General features: G+C 45.7%; 1 protein-coding gene across 1 annotated transcript in view; it reads right to left on the minus strand.

The window, feature by feature from the left end:
- Positions 1-20,927: 20,927 nt before the first annotated feature.
- The window catches only part of SUSD1 (sushi domain containing 1), a gene marked incomplete at its 5' end in the record, with an annotated part of 84,475 nt that continues 83,228 nt past the window's right edge, over positions 20,928-22,174 (minus strand). The window contains one exon of the mRNA XM_081103150.1: positions 20,928-21,868. Within this exon, the coding sequence (XP_080959276.1) occupies position 21,868 (1 nt within the window). The 3' untranslated portion in view covers positions 20,928-21,867. The remainder of the gene's footprint in view (positions 21,869-22,174) is intronic.

Raw genomic sequence — 22,174 nt, forward strand, 5'->3', positions numbered from 1 at the left:
CTCCCTTCCTCTCTGAAATCAATAAAAAAAAAATTTAAAAAAGAAAACTATGAAAGAAGGGTCACCTGTGAATCAAGAGTTTTACGTAGAGCCTTTGGTGTTCATAGCTGACTTTGGAATAATATGAGTAAATAAAATACTCAAAGCAAATCATTTTAAGACAGAACATCCTGATTCAAACCAATCTTGGGAAATGTCAGAGAGTTTACGTTCTCTTCTGCACAAATACTTTTTTCACATCTCAAATTTCAGATTTACGATTTTCAAGCCTAAGGTCACCTTTGAAGTCTAAAGGCTGTATGTACAACAATAACTTCCCATCGCTTAAGGTTTCTCGCGAACACTAGAATTTCCACACACTCTCTGGAAGCTGTTCAGCGCACATCAAAGAGAGACTTTGATCAACAACATGGTGCTTCGTCCAAGGCCCAGCACTATGGCATTTTCTTTTTTCTTTTTAATATATTTTTATTGATTTCAGAGAGGATGGGAGAGGGAGAGGGAGAAGGACAGGGAGAAGGAGAGAGAAACATCAATGATGAGAATCATTGGTCGGCTGCCTCTTGCACGCCCCCTACTGGAGATCAAACCCGAAAACCCCAGGCATATGCCTTTGACCGGAATCGAACCCAGGACCAAACCAGTTGGGTCATTTTCTTTTTGACCAGGACAAGTGGGCAGGTGTGTGCACGCACACATAGATGTTATTTTGATTGCATTGATTTCTCGGAGGAAGCTTTAAGCAGAGACAGAAATCTACTATTGTGATTTACTAAACGTTTATTTAAATGAAAAGACTGGTTCCCAGTAATTTCCACTGAATTCTTTATTCTAAGTAAAACACCGACTGTCACCTTCACATCTTGCCCAAGCAACAGCAGACAGGGCACTCTACCCCAAATTCTCTTCTTGCTATAGCTTTCTCATTTTTCTCTCCTTAGCACCGATAACCGGAACGGCGAGCCGAGTTTTTTTTTCCTGGGGTCGTGTCTTGCGTCGCCGAAGAATGAGCTCCATGGACCAGAAGATTTAAGCAAAAGTGTGGAAAGACTATTACAAGCAGCGTCAGACCCCCGCATGGGGAGGGGAAGCTCAGTAATGGGCTGCCCCCTCAAGCCTTGTAGTCCAGGGTATATATGTGCTACAAGCCTGCTCTATGTCTATCTGTGTGGTCACCTGATTGATTCCCTCATTGTTCTTACCCAGCAAAGGGCCCGAACTCTCTCTGTTTCTGTGTGTGCGCACACCTTGCTGCTACAGGCCCTCCCTTGTTTTCCCACGCTTCCTGCTCTGAGTTCTGCTTGGTTGGTTTCTGTGGTTAGGCTGCTCCAACTGCCATGTCGGCCTCTCCTATGTTCTACCTGCCTTTGTTTCCCCACCGGACCCCTGCCCTGCCTGCCCGCGCTTCAAGTTAACCCTCTCAGCACCATCTTCCTTAAAATACTAGGTGGCCAACATGCATTCACAAACTCCTCTCCACAGCAAGATCTCTAAGGAGGAGATCGGTACCAGGCTGCTTGGAATTCCTGCTGGAAGAAAGATCTGTGAGACGTCCACGACTCAGGTCAGGACATTGTCCTGCCAACCCCTCAAAAAGAAACACTGAAGAGGGAAAGTAGGTATTACCTTTAAGGATCAAAGGAATGCTGTGTGTAGGATCTTTTAAAAAAAATTGTAATTAATGACTTGTTGAGGTATAATTTACATACCAAAAAACTCACCCATTTAAGATCAATGGCTTTGGTACATTTACAGAATTGCGCTTCCATCACCCCAATCTAACTTGAGAATACGCCCATCACCCCAAAAAGAAACCTTGTGCTCCTTTACAGAAACTCCCCCCTCTCTTCGTCTTCTGGCTATGATGAATAATGCTGCCGTGAATGTTTGTATACATGATTTGTGTAGATATATGTTCTATTTCTCCTAGGACCTAGGTAGATACCTAAGAGTGACATAATGAGGGATATTAGCTTCCCCTTTCTACTGTATCACAAACCAGTGGCTTAAAACGACACAAATTTATCTTAAAATTCTGGAGGCCAGAAGTCAGAACGGGTCTTATGGGCTAAGATCAAGGTGTCAGCCGAGCTCTGCTCCTTCTGGGAACCCGGGAGATAACGCCTTCCTGCCTTTGCAGCTGCCGGCATAACTTGGCTCACAGCTTTTGTGATTGCATTGGGCCCACGCAGTTAATCCAGGATAATCCCTTTACCTCAAAATCCTTCAGTTAATGGCATCTGTGGACGTCCCCGTGGCCGGGTAAGGCAGTGTGTTCACAGATTCTGAGAATGAGAATGTGGACTCCTTTGGGGAGACCCTGGTCCTACCTACCATGTTGGGCCGCATGGTAATTCTACAGTAAACATTTTGTGAAATTGCCAAACCGTGTTCCCAAGTGGCTGCACCATTTTGCATCCCTACCAGCAATACACGAGGGTTCCAATTTTGGTGCATCCTCACCACCAGCTGCTGTTGTCCTTATTTGTTATTGCAGCCATCCGCGTGGGAAGGAGCTGGTCTCTCGGTGTGCCTTTGGTCTGCATTTCCCTGATGGTGATGATGTGGAGGGTCTTCTCACGTGTCTAGGATCGTCTGTACCCATTTGGTCTGTTTCAATCAGGGCCCAGGACTGTGAGGACACAGAGATAAAATGCATCTCTTGCCTTCCTCACTGTGCAGTCTCTCACCTTTCTCATCCCTCTTTTTCTTTAAGACTTTTTAAAAACTGATTTTTAGAGAGGGAGAGGAAAGGGGAGGGACAGAGAAAAAGAGACATCAATGTGAGAGATACATCAATGGGCTGCCTCCTGCACATGGAGGCCACAACCCAGGCATGTGCCCTGACCAGGAATCAAACCGGGACCTTTCAGTGGATGGGGACGATGCCCAACCGACTGAGCCACACCAGCCAGGGCCTCACCCATCTGTCTTATAGCCCTTGCACAATTCAGTGACATCTGTAAGCCAGTCCTGGGGCCCAGAATATAGAACCCTGGAGTAAGAGGAGTTGAACTGCCACCCTCAGTGTCATGCCCTGTGTCCATGCTTAGGTTCCCTCCTATAAAGCCAAGTCCTTTCCCAGGTTCCCAGTTTGGAAAGGTTGAGAACCTGACTGCAGTGTGATGACACTTCTCCATAGCAATCCTCAGGGGTGGAGTGGTGAGACCTCCTAAACACTGTCCTGTCCTTGACTTCTCAGAGCCTCTGTCAGCCAGACAGGGAGGAGTCTCTCTCCAGCAGTGATGAATCCTTTGTCATCGATAGAAACACAAGGCCCCTCACAATCGAAGGCACAGCAGAAGCGCTCACCCACACAGCACGAGAGAAAGGCCCTGCTCAGAACAATCTCCCCCTGCCCTTTCGCAAGCCTAATTTGCAGGCCGGACATGCTCAGAGGATTCAGGCCATTCTGGCCCCAAAATGACTCGTGTCAGTGCCTGAGAGATGTCATGTCTAATCAGGCCTCTCAGGCCTCAGTCACGGGAGAGGCAAATTCTCCTACCCCACTTCCCCCCTCCCCCCGCCCTCCCTCCCTGCCCCCCATCGCCCACCTTCCATCCCTTTCTTCCTACTCTGTACTCCCTGGCCCCTACCTCCTCGCAGGCCCCACCTCCTCTCACTCTTCCTAAGGTTTTTTAGGGAGCCCTGAGGACCTCATGCTCAGCAAGAAGTGTACCACCCCAATCTTAGATTGACCATGTGCTCCAGTTTTGTTTTTGGGTTTTTTTTGGGAGGGGGGCGGAGATGATGGCATAAGACCACAAGGAAAGGCCACCTGGCCCGGGCCTGCTTCCTCATTGACACCAGCTGCCCCACAGCTGCCAGTACCGATGTCTGTGAGAAGGAAAAAGCCCCCGTTACTCACCCAAACCACTGCCCCCAGTTGAGTTCTGTTAAGTCTGAGTGATTTTTTAATATCTATCTATTGGGAACTAGAAAAGACTTTTGCCCCTTCGAACATTAGAATAGTGTTGCAAACTATTTAGAAAATCTATAATAAATCTATAATAATAAAAGTGTAATATGCTAATTAGACCAGAAGTCCTTCTGGATGACCTTCCAGACGAAGCTGGGGCTGGAGTCCTGGGTGCCAGAGGGAAGCTGGTGCCGGCAGCCAGGGGAAGGAAGGCCTACTCTTGCACGAATTTCATGCATTGGGCCTCTAGTAGAACTAATAAAAACTAACAAGATGCTGCCATTAAATAATGCTTTTTATCACCAAAGAATAACAATAATATGTTAACATTTAATGACAGAGATTTAAACAAAATCTACCCTAAAGCCATCATGATGAACAAAACGGGATGAAACAGATAAGAAACGCAAGAGCTGTTTCTTTGGGAAAACAAAAAAACAGAGAAACAAATTTCTGGCAAATCTAGTTATTAAAAAAAATAAGGCAACACAAATAATTACATTTATCCTAAGCTTAAAGGACTTAATTACTGATGTGAAGATTTAGAAATCATTAACAAAGACCATAAACTGCTGTGTGCTCAGGAATATGAAAGTCTCAATGAAATACACAATTCTTGCCTCTGCCAAGCTCCCTCCCCCCCTTACCCACCCCCCCATCTTCCGTGACACTCCCCCTCACGCCCCCAAAGCTTCACTCCTCACTTCAGCAGCCCCGAAGCCGGAAAGGTCTCTTAGAGCAAGGCCATTGGCCTACACTTCCAGCTTGGCAGGGCTCTTTGACCCTTTTCTCCATCTAAAAATGCAAAAAGTTCAGGTTACCCCACAAACCTGAGGGCACAATGCCGGTTCCTTTCAAGTATTGTTGACCTTGTCTCTATTCAAGCTGAACTGCAGCCCCGCTTCTAGCCCTAGTAGAAAGCCTAACTGAAAGGGAACGCCTGGGGAATGTGGAGACTAGAGGGCATAGAGCCCACTGTTTAACCGGGAAAATAGTGGACTTTGTTACAGAAGAACGTGAAGGGGTGAGGAGTGGGGAGGGTGGAAGTCGGGGAGAAGATAATAAATGTTCCATGGGAAAAGGTTCAACAGCTTTGCACAGGCTAATCTGCTAATATTTTTTTTAATCTAGTCCCATCTTTTCTAAGTTTTAGTTGTATAACTTCTGGTTTTATATTTTCTGTAAATTAGAGATAATCACCACTTATCCCACAGAATTATTAGGAGGAAGTAAGGTAACACATATGGAAGTGTTTTTGCAAAGAGCAAACCTTGATACCACAGTAGTGCAATAGAGGGTCTCACTGCTTATTTGGGGGGAGAATGGACAAGACACGACATTCAGCTTTCAAATGCAGCCATCACCCCTCACCTGTCACCGTCCTCCTGTGTCGGTTCAGACACACCTGAAGCTGCCAGTGGGCTGCCGTGGGGTGAAGACCCATCATAAGTCAGAAGGTCCGGGTTGTCCCCGCCAAGTTGGGGGAGCATGCTTTCAGTGCCCAGTAATCTCACAAGGATGTAAATAAAGGCAGCAATGAGACCCTGTGTTACCTTCAGGTACCCAGATTTTTAAAAATATTTGTATTGATTTCAGAGAGAGGACGGGAGAGAAAGATAGAAACATTAATGATGGGAGAGAATCATTGACCGACTGCCTCCCACACACCCCACACTGGGGGAATGAGCCAACCATCCGGGCATGTGACCTGACTGGGAATCCAACTGTGGCCTCCTGGTTCATAGGTCGACACTCAACCACTGAGCAACGCCAGCTGGGCTGAATCCCACATTCGTAATGACATGCCACACTTATCCCACCCGCTCCACCGTGAGCACCGCGACATACAGGGACTATTTCATGCTCAAATGCTGATTCTGAATTTAGTGCTAAAAATGAAACCCTTGGGGAGAGAGTGGAGGCTGGGAAGAGGAAGAACTAGACTTTCTTGAGTGCCTATGAAAAGTCAGGGGAAGAGCTGGGCCCTTTTCCATGATCTCATGTGGCCCTCAGACGTGACTATGAGTTCAGTATTTTCATTTATTTCCAGGTAAAACAGGAAACTGAAGTTCGGTATTAGAAATGGAATTCCAATCCAGTGCTGGTACCATGCTCAAGATTTTCTGAGTACACGCAACCCAGGCTCTTCCCCTAAAAAATACAAACGTAGATCTCCATTCATCCAATCTCCCCTGACCACGGGCCAGAAAAGGGAAGGACGGTAGGACAGCAGATGTCAGAGCAGGACTCACGATTCACAATAACAGGATGTGCTGGTGTGGCAGAGTTCTCTGTCCCCCTCCCGCCAGGCAGCTGCTCTTCTCTTGCCTGTTTACAGCTCAGGAAATGAAGTGGGGGAGGGGACGAGGGGAAAATTGACAAGCAAGCAAACTCTAGGGCAGTGGTTCTCAACCTGTGGGTCACGACCCCTTTGGCGGTCCAACGACCCTTTCACAGGGGTCGCCTAAGACCATCCTGCATATGAGATATTCACATTATGATTCACAACAGTAGCAACATTACAGTTATGAAGTAGCAACGAAAATAATTTTATGGTTGGGTCACAACATGAGGAACTGTATTTAAAGGGCCAGAAGGTTGAGCACCACTGCTCTCGGGGTTTCACTCAGCAGTGAGGTTCTCTCACATTTTGTTATCAGCAGGATAGAGACAATGTCAAGGTTGTGGCCAGGACGAGTGGGTAGATCATGTCTCCCAGGGCCACACAAGGCTGCGCCATAGTAAGAGCAGAACAGTCACGGGTGTTGGCTGAGCAACTTAAACAGAGCCTGAGGCACCAGCAGCGCTCCCTCACCGCCCCCTTCACCCCCCCTTCCCCCCGCCACCTCCCGTCCCCGGCCCTCATCCCTCCCTTTCTGATCCAAGGGACAGACTTCCGAGGTAGACATGCTTGGTTTAAATCCTGGTTCCACTGTGTCCCCTTAGAGACGCGCTGTGAGAAAAGTGTATATGAAGGACCAGCACTGGGTGGGGTCTACTCGCTTTACTTGTCAGGGTAACGCTAGACTTCAAATGCTTACAGCCTCCTTCCCCAGCCTCTGTTCAGGCTACCAGGATGTTCCACCAAAACACCCCATCTGACTTTTCCATAATCACAGAAATACAGATGTGAAAGAAAAAAAAACAAGTGTACCATTGGACTGTACACCTGTATTCTCCAGTCACACCACACACCGAGGGTGCACTGTTACTTAAAATGGTGTTAAAAGCCTCCAGTTCTTGTTAGGGAGTTACCTAAGGCGTGGGTTTCACTCACTTTAGTGTGAAGAGTCATTTCTCGCTTAGAGTTCCCCATCTTCTTGTCACAGCTGGCTTGAATGCAGCCTTGGTCTGGGTGGCTTGGTTCAGTAAAAGTGGTTCCGCTTCTAGGGTAAACCCCAGATATATATTTTTTTCGACCGTTGGTGACAGTTCATTTACAATGTTGTGTGACCATCACCAGCGTCTACCTGCAGAACATTTTTCTCACCTCATACCCATCAAGCAGTCACTCCCTGTACTCCTCCCCCTAGACCAGTGGTGCTCAACCTTCTGGCCCTTTAAATACAGTTCCTCATGTTGTGACCCAGCCATAAAATTATTTTCGTTGCTACTTCATAACTGTCATGTTGCTACTGTTATGAATCGTAATGTAAATATCTGATAGGCAGGATGGTCTTAGGCGACCCCTGTGAAAGGGTCGTTCGAGCGCCAAAGGGGTCGCGACCCACAGGTTGAGAACCGCTGACCCTGGCAGCCACTAATCTGCTTTCTGTACCTATGGATTGCCTATTCTGGGTATTTTATACAAATGGAATCATACAGATAGTGTATTGGGGTTTTTTTTTTTGTTGTTTTTTTAAAAATATATTTTATTGATTTTTTTTACAGAGAGGAAGGGAGAGGGATAGAGAGTTAGAAACATTGATGAGAGAGAAACATCGATCAGCTGCCTCCTGCACACCCCCTATTGGAGATGTGCCCACAACCAAGGTACATGCCCTTGACCAGAATTGAACCTGGGACCCTTCCGTCCACAGGCCAATGCTCTATCCACTGAGCCAAACCAGTTAGGGCCAGATCATCTATTGTTAAGAGCTAAGGATAACCATCTGACTGAGTGGTCCTGGCCTGGGCAGCCCCAGGCCAATCAAGATTCCCCAGGCTGTCCTAGCTGGTTTGCATCCTGGGTTCAATTCCCATCAAGGGCACGTACCTCAGTTGCAGACTCAATTCCTGGCCCTGGTCAGGGCGTGTGCGGGAGGCAACCAATCGATGTGTCTCTCTCACAACAATGTGTTTTTTTTCTTTCTTAATATAATTTTATTGATTTCAGAGAGGAAGGGAGAGGGAAAGAGAGATAGAAACATCAATAATGAGAGAGAATCATTGATTGGCTGCCTCATATGCCCTGACCAGGGATTGAACCGTGACACCTGGGTCATAGGTCAACACTCAACCACTGAGCCACACAGCCAGACAAGAGCTTGTGTAAGGTGGATAGGGAATCGCCCGTGGAGGAGAGATTTAAGCCGCAGGAGAGAGAATAACCACAAACGGTGGTGTCTCAGAAGGCAGAGGATGGAGTTGGGACAGGGATTCTCTGAGAGTGGATCGGCCCTAGCAAGAGAGTCTGGGGAGAAACCGCCAGGCCCACTCTCTGTCAAAGACATCTGGAAGGAGGGAGAGTCCTGGCAATGACCGTGGGGAGGAGAACATGGCAGGCGGAGAGCTCCTCGCCCACTGGCCTGGCCTCATATCACACTGACCTCCCAGAAGTGTCTTAGACAAGAAATTGGTGCAGAGCCAATGTCCCTCTGGGACTCTTTCACAGCTGTCCTAGAGGCAGACAACGCCTCTATGTGAGAGTTGTGTAAAGGGACAGTCCTGAGTGGAAAAGATAGATTGGAGCAAGAGCCAGAAAACAGGATTCCTGACTCCCGAACTCTGATTCCTACCCTTCCTAACAGGGCGACATCCCTCAGATGGAGCAGGCGCTGAGAGGCCGACCAAGGCAGCCGACAGAGGCAGTAACTAAAGTAAGTATGCAGAGCATGTTTCACAGGAAGAACAAACAATATCTCGTCATTTAAAATAAATAAATCTGCAGGCTTTGGGGTCATTAATTAGCCCGTCTCTGCAGGATATTCTTGCTGAGATTTGTTTGGCGTCTCCAGGATCCTTGGCTCCATTTCCAATGAGATTGCTCAAAAGCCAAGGCCAAGCCCAGCAGAGAGGGAACTGTCACATCTCCTCTTGCAGAGTCACATGACACTGGTGACCAGGAACCCAAGGCTGGAGGCAGGGCACAGGGACGGCTGCTCCTTAGCCTGCAGCATCAACTGAAGCATCCATGGGCTCTGCCCGTCCTCCTCCACCTCTGCCTCTCCAGGCCTCCGCTCGCCCGGCATTTACAGTCCAGCCTGATTCAAGGCAAACTCTCCCCTAATCTGCTCTTGGGTCTCTCCACCCCAGCCCTGATCATGTGACTCTGATGTGATTATGAGGATCGAGGTGTGGGTCAAGGGAACGCTGCTAGTTCTCAGGGCTAGTCACAGCCCTCGGGAGAATGAGAAAATGTGGGGCCACATGCTTGTTTTCAAAGCCAGAGCCTTATCTTGCCCCCCACAGTCCAAGCTTACAAGGAAAGGCTGTCCCTCCACACCTCAGAGGGTATTGTGTTGGGCGTTCTCAGAAAACTCGGAAGGGAAGCCAGGATCTGGTGACAAAGAGGGGAAGTACACAATTTGGCCTTCCTCAGGACACCTGGCTCTACGTAAGGTGACTCACTGTCTTGGCTTAGAAGCAAATTTGCTGGTTATTTTGTGCAACCACTGGTCCCTACCAGCTGCCACTCCAGGAGGACTCCCAGCACATCTGTGGTACAAAGAACATCTACCGGCCAATTTCCACTTTCCCCACCAAAGCCTGTTTTGCTTCCGCTTTGGGTGAATTGCTTAAGCTCTGTGAAACCTGAGGCACCATAAGAAGAAAAGGAGATCAAATACCACTTCAGTCATGTCATCGTCTCCAGTCCCTCAGCCCAAAGAGGCCTTTTCCATCTTCAGAGCACATGCTCAACGGCGTCCGTTTCCCATGTCATCGTACTCTTGGCCGACGTCGGGTGTCTGTGGGCATAGCGCTGGCTTCAAGCATGGTTCCTGCAGCCACCTGCTCCCAGCAGGATGGCCAGGCTTCCTGGAAGAGAATGTTCTCTACGCAAAGAAATATGAGCTAGGAAAAGTCATCCTCGGGGGGTAGGGGTTGGGCAGACACTCGAGCTCTTATGGCGTCCACAGGAGGCAGGCGTCTGCTGCCCAGACTTGAACGCTATTCTCTCAAGTGCAAAAGAGAAACCATCGTCCAGGCTGATTTCTTGCTCCTTCGCTGTGCCCCCGTCAACCTTTGATGACAAGATCATTTTTTATGCCCATGCGTATCAGACAGGAAAGACTCAACGAAGCTTTGTTATATGGATAAATGAAATGCACTCTCAGGAATGTAGCAGTATTTGCCGAATTTCCTCCACAGCTTTAGAGAGATTTTATAAAATAGCCTTATCATTTCACAGGGCTGGATTAAGCCCCCTGACTTAGTTGACTTCACTTTTTTTAACTTGACAAAATGATCCTTTTGTTGTTGTTGTTAATTCTCACCCAAGGATATTTTTTCCCACTGATTTTTAGGAAGAGTGGAAGAGAGGGAAGGAGAGAGAGAAGCATCATTGTGAGAGAGACACATTGATTGGTTAGCTCCCACCCTGACTGGGGCTGGGGATCCAACCTGCAACCCAGGTACGAGCTCTTGACCGGGAATGAAACCTGAAATCCTTCGGTGCTCAGGCCACTGAGCAACACTGGCCAAGGTGATAAAATGCTTTGTAAATTCTAGATGGCTGCCACACATCTGCTTTCAAGACAGAAGTGTGTGTGTGTGTGTGTGTGTGTGTGTGTGTGTGTGTTACACCCTTTATCAGCAAAGTAAAAGCTTCCCCGGAAACTCCCCTGGCAGACCTCACTGCAGTGGAATGGACTACCAGCGGTTCTCAACCTGTGGGTCACGACCCCTTTGGGGATCAAACGACCCTTTCACAGGGGTTGCCTAAGACCATCCTGCATATCAGATATTTACATTATGATTCATAACAGTAGCAACATTACAGTTATGAAGTAGCAACGAAAATAATTTTATGGTTGGGGGGTCACAACATGAGGAACTGTATTTAAAGGGCCAGAAGGTTGAGAACCACTGGACTAGACAGTATACTCGGTCCTCAGGGCAGCAAAGGAGGTTGGAAACTCTAGTGTTCATCTTCTCCAGTCTCTGTTGAAGAGGCGGAGAGGGTTTGGAAGGGTATAGAAGGAGTTAAGCTGAAAGTCTGCTGCAAATAGCTACACAATTTTTAAAAACAAGAGCACTGAAGGGGAAGCTAGATCTGTTTGCTACTAAAATATATTATAAAACCACAGGATTCAGAGAAAATGAGAATGAGCCTAGAAACAGATCTTATTATATTTAACACACCCCGACTGGGGGTTGAACCCACACCTGGCTATGTGCTCTGACCAGGAATCAAACTTGCTGACCCTTTGGTACAGGGGCTTAACCACAGAGCACACCGGCCAGGACTATATTCCTGTGTCGAGTTCACATTACTTTTATTACCGTTGCTTCATAGGATTTAAAAGGGTGTTAAATAACTACAGATCAAACAGGATGATGAGTGAGAAGCTGTTGGATTTGGACGTAGGTCCCCTGTGAGTTGTTTGCATGGGCAAATGGAGATGAATGCTAGATGTAGTGATGGTCAGGAATGAGAGGGAAGTACAGGCTGTGCTCTTGAAGAATGTGACAATGAAAAGAGGGAAGGAGGGGGTATGAAGGATTGAGTGGGAGGCGGGAAAAAGGAAAATGTTTTAGGGCCCAGGAAAGACTTGCACATTTGTGCCCAAAATGAAGAAGTCCGTGAAAAGAGACTGAAAACTGTTCATGTTTATTGACATCTTTGCTACAAACATCTTCCCAAAAGCACTTACCAGGTAAAATAATGTGATTATCATAAAATGGTGTTACTTGGTTTCAGTAGAAATGTGTGTTGCTATTAAGTTTGCTGTAGTCTCAATTCAACATTGAACAGTGTATTGAAAAAATAAATACCATCAACTCCATTCTCCTCATTTGGGGAAAACAATAATGAAGTTAATTTTTTCTCTGTTGAGTATGATCCTGGGAACAGATACCGAGGGAGGAAAGTGGTGGGAAGCACTGGACTCCGAGGCATCACAGGGAGCCTGCTTCTTGGGCAGCAGCGTGGCAGCCGTGGTGGTTCCTAGCGTTTGCTGGGCCCCTTTTATTCTGCTCCAGAGAGGAGAGTGGCTCAAGCTGTGCCCTGGGGCTCTGGGGTGGTGTTTTCCAAACTTGGCTGCACACTGGAGTTTCCTAAGGAGTTTTTGTTTTGTGTTTTAATCTCAACGCCCAGAGGGCCCTCCAGACCAATTAAATCAGAGTCGCATGAGACCTGAGCATCAGTATTTTTTTTAAAGCTTCCCCGCTGGTTCCAATGTGCAGCAGGGGCCACAAACCACCGATCCGGCGCTTCTGAATCAGCTGACAACGTAATGCTGTTTCTTGAGACTGGCACACGAGAGCCTTGGCCAGGCCTAGCGTGAGAAGACAGCTAGCCAAGACAACATGTGCTGGGGATAGTCTCTGTGAGCTGATTTACTTAGGATAACCTTCAAAGAAAGTTGTACTGGTACCTGGATTTGGGCTATTTTCCAAGATGTTTCTAACATGGACAAGAATCAGAAAGGCATGAGAGTGTTCCCATAATGGGGTGCAGGGGAAAAATATGTTTATCACAGGAAACGAAAGAGCAGTTACTTCTGATAGGGAGTTGAATGTGAGCATTTAATTGCTAAAAGCAAGAAAGGAGTCATTCACTCAGTAGTTTCCTAGGAGGTGAACTCACTGAAGGCTCTTTAAACCAACGGCCTAGTCTAGCGGCATGTTAAAATTAACTGTAGTACAAACTGTTTTGACATGCAAGCACCTAGCACAAACACACAGTCACACCCACCTCAAATCAAAGTTTGCAAAACTGAAAACATATTTACCAGGAAACAAAATAAAACATGTTAAAACTTTAAAAAATATTTTTATTGATTTTTAGAGAGAGAAGAAGAGAGAGGGGGCAAGAAACATCAATGGGAGAGGGGCTGCCTCCTGCACGCCCCTTCCCAGGGATTGAGCCTGCAACTCGGTCATGTGCCCTGAACAGAATCGAACCAGCAGCCTGGCAGAGCACAGGATGATGCCCAACCAACTGAGCCACACCGGCCAGGGTGAACATATTGAAATTTGAAAACTAAAACACTAGAGTGTCACCCTGACTTTTGAGAAGCAAATAGAAATATTTATGAGTGTTTGCTTTTCTCAGTCGTTTTGTGATCTCTTACCTAAAGAACAGAAAGTTGAGTTTATTGCCCAGCAAACTCTCAAATAATGAGTGGGATCCATAGGCCAAAATCTAGGCCTAGGGAGCTTCACTGACACCAGGGTTTGCCCTGGATATGCGTCTGGACTTTCATTTAATTAATTTGCCTCTTTCAGTGCCCATACCAATTCACTTATTTTCTGGTAAGGAAAACTTTTTTTTCCCCAAAAATTGTCTAAGATTTCCACAATTACTTATTTTCCCAAGTGATCTTTTAAATTACTTGCTCACAGACTTTTCTGAAATGAAACAATCTGAGAGGACTTATAAGGAAAAGGATGAGGGGAGTGAATGTTAACCCCCAAACCCTTTACCAACAAAAATGAGAATGAAAAAGAACTGGAAATAAGGAAACGTACTTGAAGGATGGAGTAGCTCTGAAAACTGCATTATACTTAACACTCTGAAGAATGCAGCCAGATATAATGCCATCCTGAGAGAGTCCCATGACCTAACACCAATCTCTAACTCATGAGCACAATGCAGGGCTGCAGGTCACAAGTGGAGGAAATTCCAAAGGGCCCCGGCAGTATGAGTTCTGGGGTCATGGGCACAAAAGAATAAGCAGCCCTCCCGCTGGGAGCCCCTCGTCGATTGCTAAGGGGTGATGTGTTGCAACAGATACGCCTTGCCAAGCACACCCTATCTTCTCTGTCATTGTTTCCTACCACTTTGGGGCCCTGTCTAGAGGCAACGTCGCTCTTGCAGAGAGAGTCACAGCTGCTTACTTCCTGATTCAGGTCATGGGAAAGGCCTCTCCTCCCTTCGCAAAATGACTCCGTTTTTGCAAAATAAAGCCAGTTATTGATAAGCTACAGTCCAGTCCTCCTCAAAATCTGCCACTAGCATGAGTCTTTCATGGCATCAGGAAATGCCCTTCACTCCCCAATTTTGTCCGGGCCTTCATGGGTGATTTAGGCAGAGGTTCTAATCAGGGGTGACTGCACTGGAGGCCCCTGTGGACCAGAGGCGGTCATATAACAACTTGTCCACCCACGATGACAAAAATTCCCCAGAGCATATGTAATCATGGAACATGGTCCCCGTGTCAACAGTCATCTGCAGAGGCCAACGCTGACTCCAACGCTGGGGCTGCTCACAATATTGTCGGAATCCTTCTGATCGCCTCAGAGCCTGCAGCCCATTTGGGGGGATATTCTGAGTCCACAATTAGAATCCTTTTCAGATTGCATTCGATTTTTGGAAATGGGTAAAAGCCATTTGCCACATGCTCCGGTTTCTAAAAGTCCAACTGGCTCAGTTTTAATGATACATATTTTATATACACGTATAATGTTTTCACCATACACTGACAAAGACAGAGAAAACTGTGAGGTAATATTGACATTCTTTCGTAGCTCATAAACACATTCCAAAGGCAATCCACAAGGGACTTTTAAAGATTTCTTTAAACACTAGTAATATCACTAAAATAAATGTTCAGCCTTTCAGAGTAACTACTTAGAAGGAGAAAGAAATATAATTTCTATGAATATCTAGTATGGGTTTTATTATTTTGGGGGGGGGGTAGTCTCATTAGAGTTACAACTTGTGTATCAGCTGTAACTCCTGTACCCCTACCTACCTCCTGTACCCCTTCAATACTCACCCAATCCAATGCACCAACTCCTTCATTTTTACTTTGGTAATGTCTCCTTGACATTGGACCTTCCTCTCCAGTCCCTGGATTGCAATCTTTAATGTCTCTCTTTTTGAAATGTCTTGCCTTGGTTCACATTCTTATGTTCCCCTCTCCCATTACTAGAATTTTCCTCCTAGTCTTCTCCACCTGACAAAACCCTAGTAATCCTTCACAGTCCAGCTCAAACTCCCCCTGAGGAGCCTTGGCTGGCCTCCTGCTCTTCGTCCTTCTGCTCGTCACTGAACCACGGTGGAGTGTAGAAACTCCATCACCGAAGGCGATCAGTAAGCTACTTGCTGGGTGTTGTGAAATGAAGCCTGCACTGATTTCTCAATCACGGGGTAAGTTCAGGGTCAAAACAAGAGCAAACGACATCAGTTCATTTCAGTTTGGCAAGAGTTCCATTTGCTCAGAAGGAATGCTACATGAACACCGGATGGGACAGAACTCGACACTTCCAGTCTCATTCCTCTGAAAATGTATTAAGAAGCTTCCTGGGGACACTCAAGGGAGAGGGCACAAGGCAAGACCTCCTTCAGGTTTAAACAATATGACTCGGAGAGAAATGATCAATGCGGAGCCATCCATGAGACAGAGTCGTGTTAGGCAAGAAAATAAAGAAGTGCTCCCTGGGTGTAGAGAGGAGGAAGACACAGGCTGCGTTGAGCTAGGATGGAAATCACCCCTAGCCTTTAGATAGTGGAAACTGTGGTCAGTCGGCTGTCTGATGTCCACCTGGCTTCCTACTCCGACGTTCCCACAGAGAATACTTGCTGCTCCGTTTTTGCTGGTGTGAGAAAATTCTAACGCAGGTATGACCGCCAGAGAAGAACATCAGCAGACTTGCCGTGAATCGTCTGATCATTTTCCCTCTTGCAGGAGGATCTTACAGCTTTTCCTTTTGATGTGTAAGGCTTGTACGTAGTAAAACTATTAACTCTTTGTTAACCATACTGATTGCAAACAAGTTTCCCCTTTATTCATGCATATATATTTATAGTACATACACTAGATAATTATTTGGTTATGTTCCCCCTCAAAATCTTAACATAATCTTAATTTAGATAGATTGCAAACTATCTAAATGGTTAGATAGTTATTCCCACACTTCCCTAATAATCCATCATCCCCGCTAATTTGAAATTGTCACCAAGGCTTGATAGTTAGCCGGGAGTATATGCACTTCTCCAAATGACAGACAGGCAGGCCCCTAAAGATGGGATCAAGGTTGGGCCCAGAGCAACTCCCAGACAATTGGACAATGACATCCAGGAAACTAGTAGTTTAAAAAAACAAGCCAACCAACCAGCAAGACTTTTCCTGAGAATAATTTTTTAAAAATAATAATCTACACACTTTGGACTTAGAGTTTGTGATATAGAGTTTGGAACATTTCCAAAATACAATATAACGCAGAGTAACTTAAGCGATGATTTCTCTTTCTGTGCATCAAATCCTATCCCTTTGTGGTAGGGATGGTTCACTCTAAGCATTCAGTCCAAACCTTATGAAAATAGATGTAAGTGACTCGGATGACCTATCACCACCCTTAGAATGGGGTTCCCGAGGAGCTGCCTCAGAATTAGACGGGAATCCACCCAGATCCGAGAATTATGGACCTTCTCGGTTTAAACGCTTGAAAATTCAGCGTAGCTGGGCATCCTCCCCTTTGGACTCGATTGAGTCTCAGGCTCTCATTTCACTTAGAAAGTACCTGCTCAAAATAGGTTCTTTTTCCTGTTGTTCAGGTCAAACAATTGGCTTTCCCTTCCATTTACCAGAAGGTAGCATGATGCCTGACCAAGTAAGCAAGTTTGCAAAGCAGAAATCATGTAGCGAAAAAGGTAAGTCCATTTGGAAACTTTATCAGAGTTTGCAAAAATCCAGGCTAATGCACGGCAGCAGACTAGAGGTAGTGGGAACTGCATGTTCTTGGGAAACTGGTGAACACATCCCCAAGAAAAATGTTAAGATTTTGAGGGGGAACATAACCAAATAATTATCTAGTGTATGTACTATAAATATATATGCATGAATAAATATACAATAAAAGCTGAGAACACTCTGAGAATCAACTGAACAAGAGTGGTAGCTTTGGCTTGGTATATAAAAAAAAGTATTTCACAATTACAGCATGTGGTATTGGCACAGAAATGGATCAGTAGAACAAAAAAGAAAGTTCAGAAATAGACTTTAGGATATAATTTAGTATGATTCAAATCACTAGGGGAAAAACTAACAATCAATGACTATTAACAGGACAACTAGCTAAACCATTTAGCAACAATTAAAAAAATATATATTCCCCCAACCCTACTCCTTATACTTAAATAAATGTCAGATGTTAAGTATTTTATTTTTAACTGCTGCATTATATTTCTCACCTTGAGATTGGAAGTTCTGAGCATGGCACCAAAGGCAAAATACATAGGAAAGAGACTGATAAATTTGACTATACAAATTTAAAGTTTTTATGTGGCAATTTATGACACAAACAAGGTCAAGGGAAATGATAAACTATGAAAATTTGTTTACAAAACACAGGGTGTCCCAAAGTATATAAATATACACTTTGAATAATTATTAATTCCAATGAGCTAAATCTGAAAGAAAGAAACATCAATTGAGCTATCAGTTGTTGAAGTGTATATACATTTTTTGGGAGCCCCTGTATATGACAGCTAAGAGTGAAAATTACTATGATACAAAGGGCTTTTTCAAACCAATAAAAGACAAACATGCCAAGTACTGAGAAGAAAGAAAAGTCACCAAGACAGAATTACAAATGACCAATCCACATGAAAAATAGTCAAGAAAATACAAATAAAACACTGAAACAGCATTTTCACCTACCAGATTAACGAAGATTAGAGATATCAGTAATGCCTAGTGGTGTTGAAGCTTTCTGCAGGTGAGAGTATAAACTTCCTGTGAGATTCCTCTGACAATATGTAGTAAATATAAAATGTAAATAGTGGTTTTCATTACAACAATTTCACTTCTAAGAAGTTAGCTTAAGTAATAATTGCATACAATTATGCAGACTTGTATAAGGATAATAAACATCTGGAAACATTCTAAGTGCCCAATAGAGTACTGATGAGATAAATTATGATTCAAACTTTTTAATGCAAGCAGTATTAACATAGAGGATATGTTGATGAATGAAAGAAGCATATTACAAAACTACAGGCATAGTTTGACCTCATTATGGGAAGAAGGAGAAAAAGGAAGAAAAGAAGGAGGTGGAGGAGGAGGAGGAGGAGGAGGAGGGAAGGGGGAAGAGGAAGAAGCAGAAGGAGGAGGAAAAAGCAGGAAGAAGAGAAAAGAAAGGAAGGAAGGGAGGGGATAGTTTGGATATATAAAGACCTGACTCTCCCAAGAACCAAAAGGGCTGTCCAAAGGTTAGCTCAGGGTCTATGAAATCCCAGCAATGAGAACTAGGCTTGCAGTCAGAAGACTTGGCCCACAATTCAAGTCACATATCTGCCTGAATCCATTTTCCATTCTAAATTATGGTAAACAATAACCCCTAACATTCCCACCACACAGAACTGTTGTGAGAATGAGTGAAAAACCACAAAACAGAAACTAAGGTGGAGATAAATAAAAGCTATGAGCCACGCGCACGCACACACACACACACACACACACACACACACACACACAAAATCAGCCAGGAAACAATGAGCTCTGTATCTGGGCAGTGCCCCACTTTGGGTTCCTAGTCTAGAAGGGAGCTCAAGACTGGATCTTAGAGCCCACCTCTCCACACTGTCCCAAGACAGCCAACAGGGAAGGCCCTTCCTTCCTCCATCCGCACCATGGGACCCAGCTTTATGTCTGGCACTCATTACCCAACTCTGGGTGCCACCTGACCTGTCCTTCGATAGAAGGACCCACATCCTCCCAGGAAGACGAACTGTCAGTCTCCTGAGATGCCCTCCCCCCTTAACCTGGAATCCACTTTGTGGGGGAAAAGAGCAATATAGCGGTAAAGCTACCAGGCGACTTTAGAAAGCTGAAAGCTGCTTTCACGTTGATGAGAAAGCTGTTAGGAGCGAACTGCAGAAAGATGGCACATCCTTTTCGCAAATGCTCAGCACCTGCTTCTGTTAAGGATTAACACTGAGGGACTGTTACAATCTGGAACATCTAGAGGAAGTAGCCAAGTCCACGCTTTTGCTATCTTAGTAGTCTTGCCTGAACAGTTTTCATATTTCTGCACTGTACCCAAAAGTGCATTTTACTTAATAGTTATTTTAACTAGGATTTTTTATGCTAAGCAAGTGGGATTTCCCAATGACAATTATGCTAAGTTTCCATGCGGACAACCGTAGCTTGTTCAGAAGTTAATTCTAGAGCTGGAAATTAGGGGGGCTATGAAAACATTTGTTGTTTACATAACCAGTATTTAAAAAAAAAAAAAAAAAAAAGGGAAGAGCCTGGCTGGCATGGCTCAGTGGTTGAGTGTCGACCTATGAGCCAGGAGGTCACGGTTCGATTCCCAGTCAGGGCACATGCCCAGGTTTTGGGCTCGATCCCCAGTGTGGGGCGTGCAGGAGGCATGCTCATAATTTCTCTCTTCTCTCTCTCTCTCTCTCTCTCTCTCTCTCTCTCTCTCTCCCTCCCTCCCTCCCTCCCTCCCTCCCTCCTTCTGTATCTGGGCAGCCCCTCCCCCTTCATCTCTAAAATTAAAAACATTATTTTTAAAAAGGAAGAGGAGGAGAAGGAGGAGTAGGAAAGGCTTAGATTCTCGCTTGAGGCAGAGGAAAATCCTTATTCATCAGCGATCCTACCCTATATAATCACAATAATGTGTAATGATTCCAATTTTCATTCAAACTGTGAAAACAGTATGAGTTTGAATTGCTGCACATAAAATGAAGAGTAGAAAGCTGTCTGCATCAGTCTATTGAGAGTTCTACTCTATAATTCACCTGAGACAAGAGCAGGAATAGTTCTAAATGTGGATCCTAAGTTGTGGTCTGAGGTAGTACTTCAGAGGATGAAGGACAATTATTTCTAATACTGCCCCGTACTGGCAGGGGCCAGGGCTGACAGCTGGCACTGAACGCCCAAGTGTCGGGATATTACCTCCATCTCTCTGACTCCTCCCAAGGGCATGGATGCACCTGGGGCTGGAGCCCTCAGGGCGGAGCAACCGCATGGACAGTTTGCACCTGTTCCTATTGTCTGCTCATCTGCCTACAAGCCCAGGCTACTCAAATCTGTCCCTCACCAATAAGCCCAGGAAGCCAGTGGAGAACCTGCCAGCCCACCCTGTGGGCAAGGCTGTCCCTTTTCCTCAGGGCTGCAGTGTTTTCCAATTCTAGGATCATGTTCTTACACGCCGCACCCGGAGGTTGTGCAATGTAACTGTCCTCCCTTTGTCTCCCCCACACTTCTTATTCTCCAGGCCTGGAAAGGGAGGGAGGAGGAGAAACCACTGTTACTTAGGGAAATCACGAGCCTCTGCTTTTCTTCTCCGTTGGCTTCTTACTGAGCCTTGGAGTTACATGTCAGTCAGGGAGGAAAGTTAAATACACATTCACTTTGGAAGTCAAATCTGCACTCCACCTGTCAGCGCAGCATCGTCACAGTAGGCCCAGGACGGCCTCCACCTAATGCGTCATGGTTCACGATAGAGAGGCAGCCGTAGTTGCTGTAGGTAAAAGGGATGATCACGTTACCCACATTGTTCCCCCTCCCCTGGAAACACATGGATTCTGGCCATGGGCTTGATATTGTTCCAACCCAGTGTTACTATGTGAATCGAAAGGGGGGCACAGAGCACTTTTATGAGACCCTCATTAATAAAAATAATTAACCAAGGCTTCTATAAATATTCATATTCAAGAGAATGGTCTAAATTCACAGAATATTTTTCCTCAAACCAACACTTATGGCTTTTCAATACATAAGACTAATGGGACTGTATCAAACAGACATTGCAGGGAACATACACTTTCTAATTAGATGTCAATTAATTATAGGAAAAGGGCTGCTCTACAGTGTTTGACAAGTTGGTCTGGGTCAATGATCTCTATCCTTTTCATGACCTTTTTCACAGTCAAATTCTAATCCAAACTTAAGTCTATCTCACCCAGTCGGTGTTGTTCAGTGGTTGAGCACTGACCTATGAACCAGGAAGTCATGGTTCAATTCCCAATCAGGGCACATGCTTGGGTTTCAGGCTCGATCCCCATTATGGGGCATGCAGGAGGCAGCCAGTCAATGATTTTCTCTCATCAGTGATGTTTTATTTCTCTCCCCCGTCCCTTCCTTTCTCTGAAATCAATGAAAATATATTTAAAACACACACACACACACACACACATGAACAAAAAAACTTAAGTCCATCTCATTGCTTATTGTAAAAGAATGGATTCCAAATTAATTAACAAAGATGCCATAAAAGAAGACACAGAGATTCTCTTGCACTCAATGTCTGGAGGAGCTGTCTCTCGGGCCTCACTCAGAGGAAGATGCAGGCCCAGCCCACGTGATCTGTAGCCCGTGGTCAATATTCCATCATATATCAAGGGTCTCAAGTTCATAGACACCAAACTGGTCGTGTATGTAGCAGGGGAGACGTCAGCAATTCCTGAGTTTCCTCCTTTTGGGGGGTTCCATAGTTACCATCTTGAATCCAGGAATGGGGCCAAGCTGGGAATGGAGGACGTCCACAGGCCCCCACACACCTGGATGGAAGCCACGCACCTGGATGGAAGGTGCTCTATGCAGACACCTGAGAAGCTGTCCTAACATCTGCCGCAGCAGCAGTGCATCCGCCCCACGTAGCACCCATCTGCAATCAAGACATGGAGGAGGAAAGAGAGTCCATTGGCACACTTTGGTTTTCCCATGGTGCATCCCTGTGAGCAGCCCAGGCACATTCATGAGAAGCTGCATGAGAGAGGAGCCACCACTCTGAGTGGCCAGGGGAGCCATCACTCACCTGGCTCTTCCCCTGGGACAGGAGGGCATCCCCACCACCCTAAGGTGCAGAGTTACTCATGCCTTTTGCCTGCTGAGTGTCCGTTGTGCCCAGGACAACCTCACCCATATCCCTTTGACCCTCTCAATCCCAGCCTCTTCATGACCCCAGCTCCAT

This window comes from Myotis nattereri (assembly GCF_964212035.1).
Source record: "Myotis nattereri genome assembly, chromosome: 12".
In the NCBI taxonomy this organism is placed as follows: domain Eukaryota; kingdom Metazoa; phylum Chordata; class Mammalia; order Chiroptera; family Vespertilionidae; genus Myotis; species Myotis nattereri.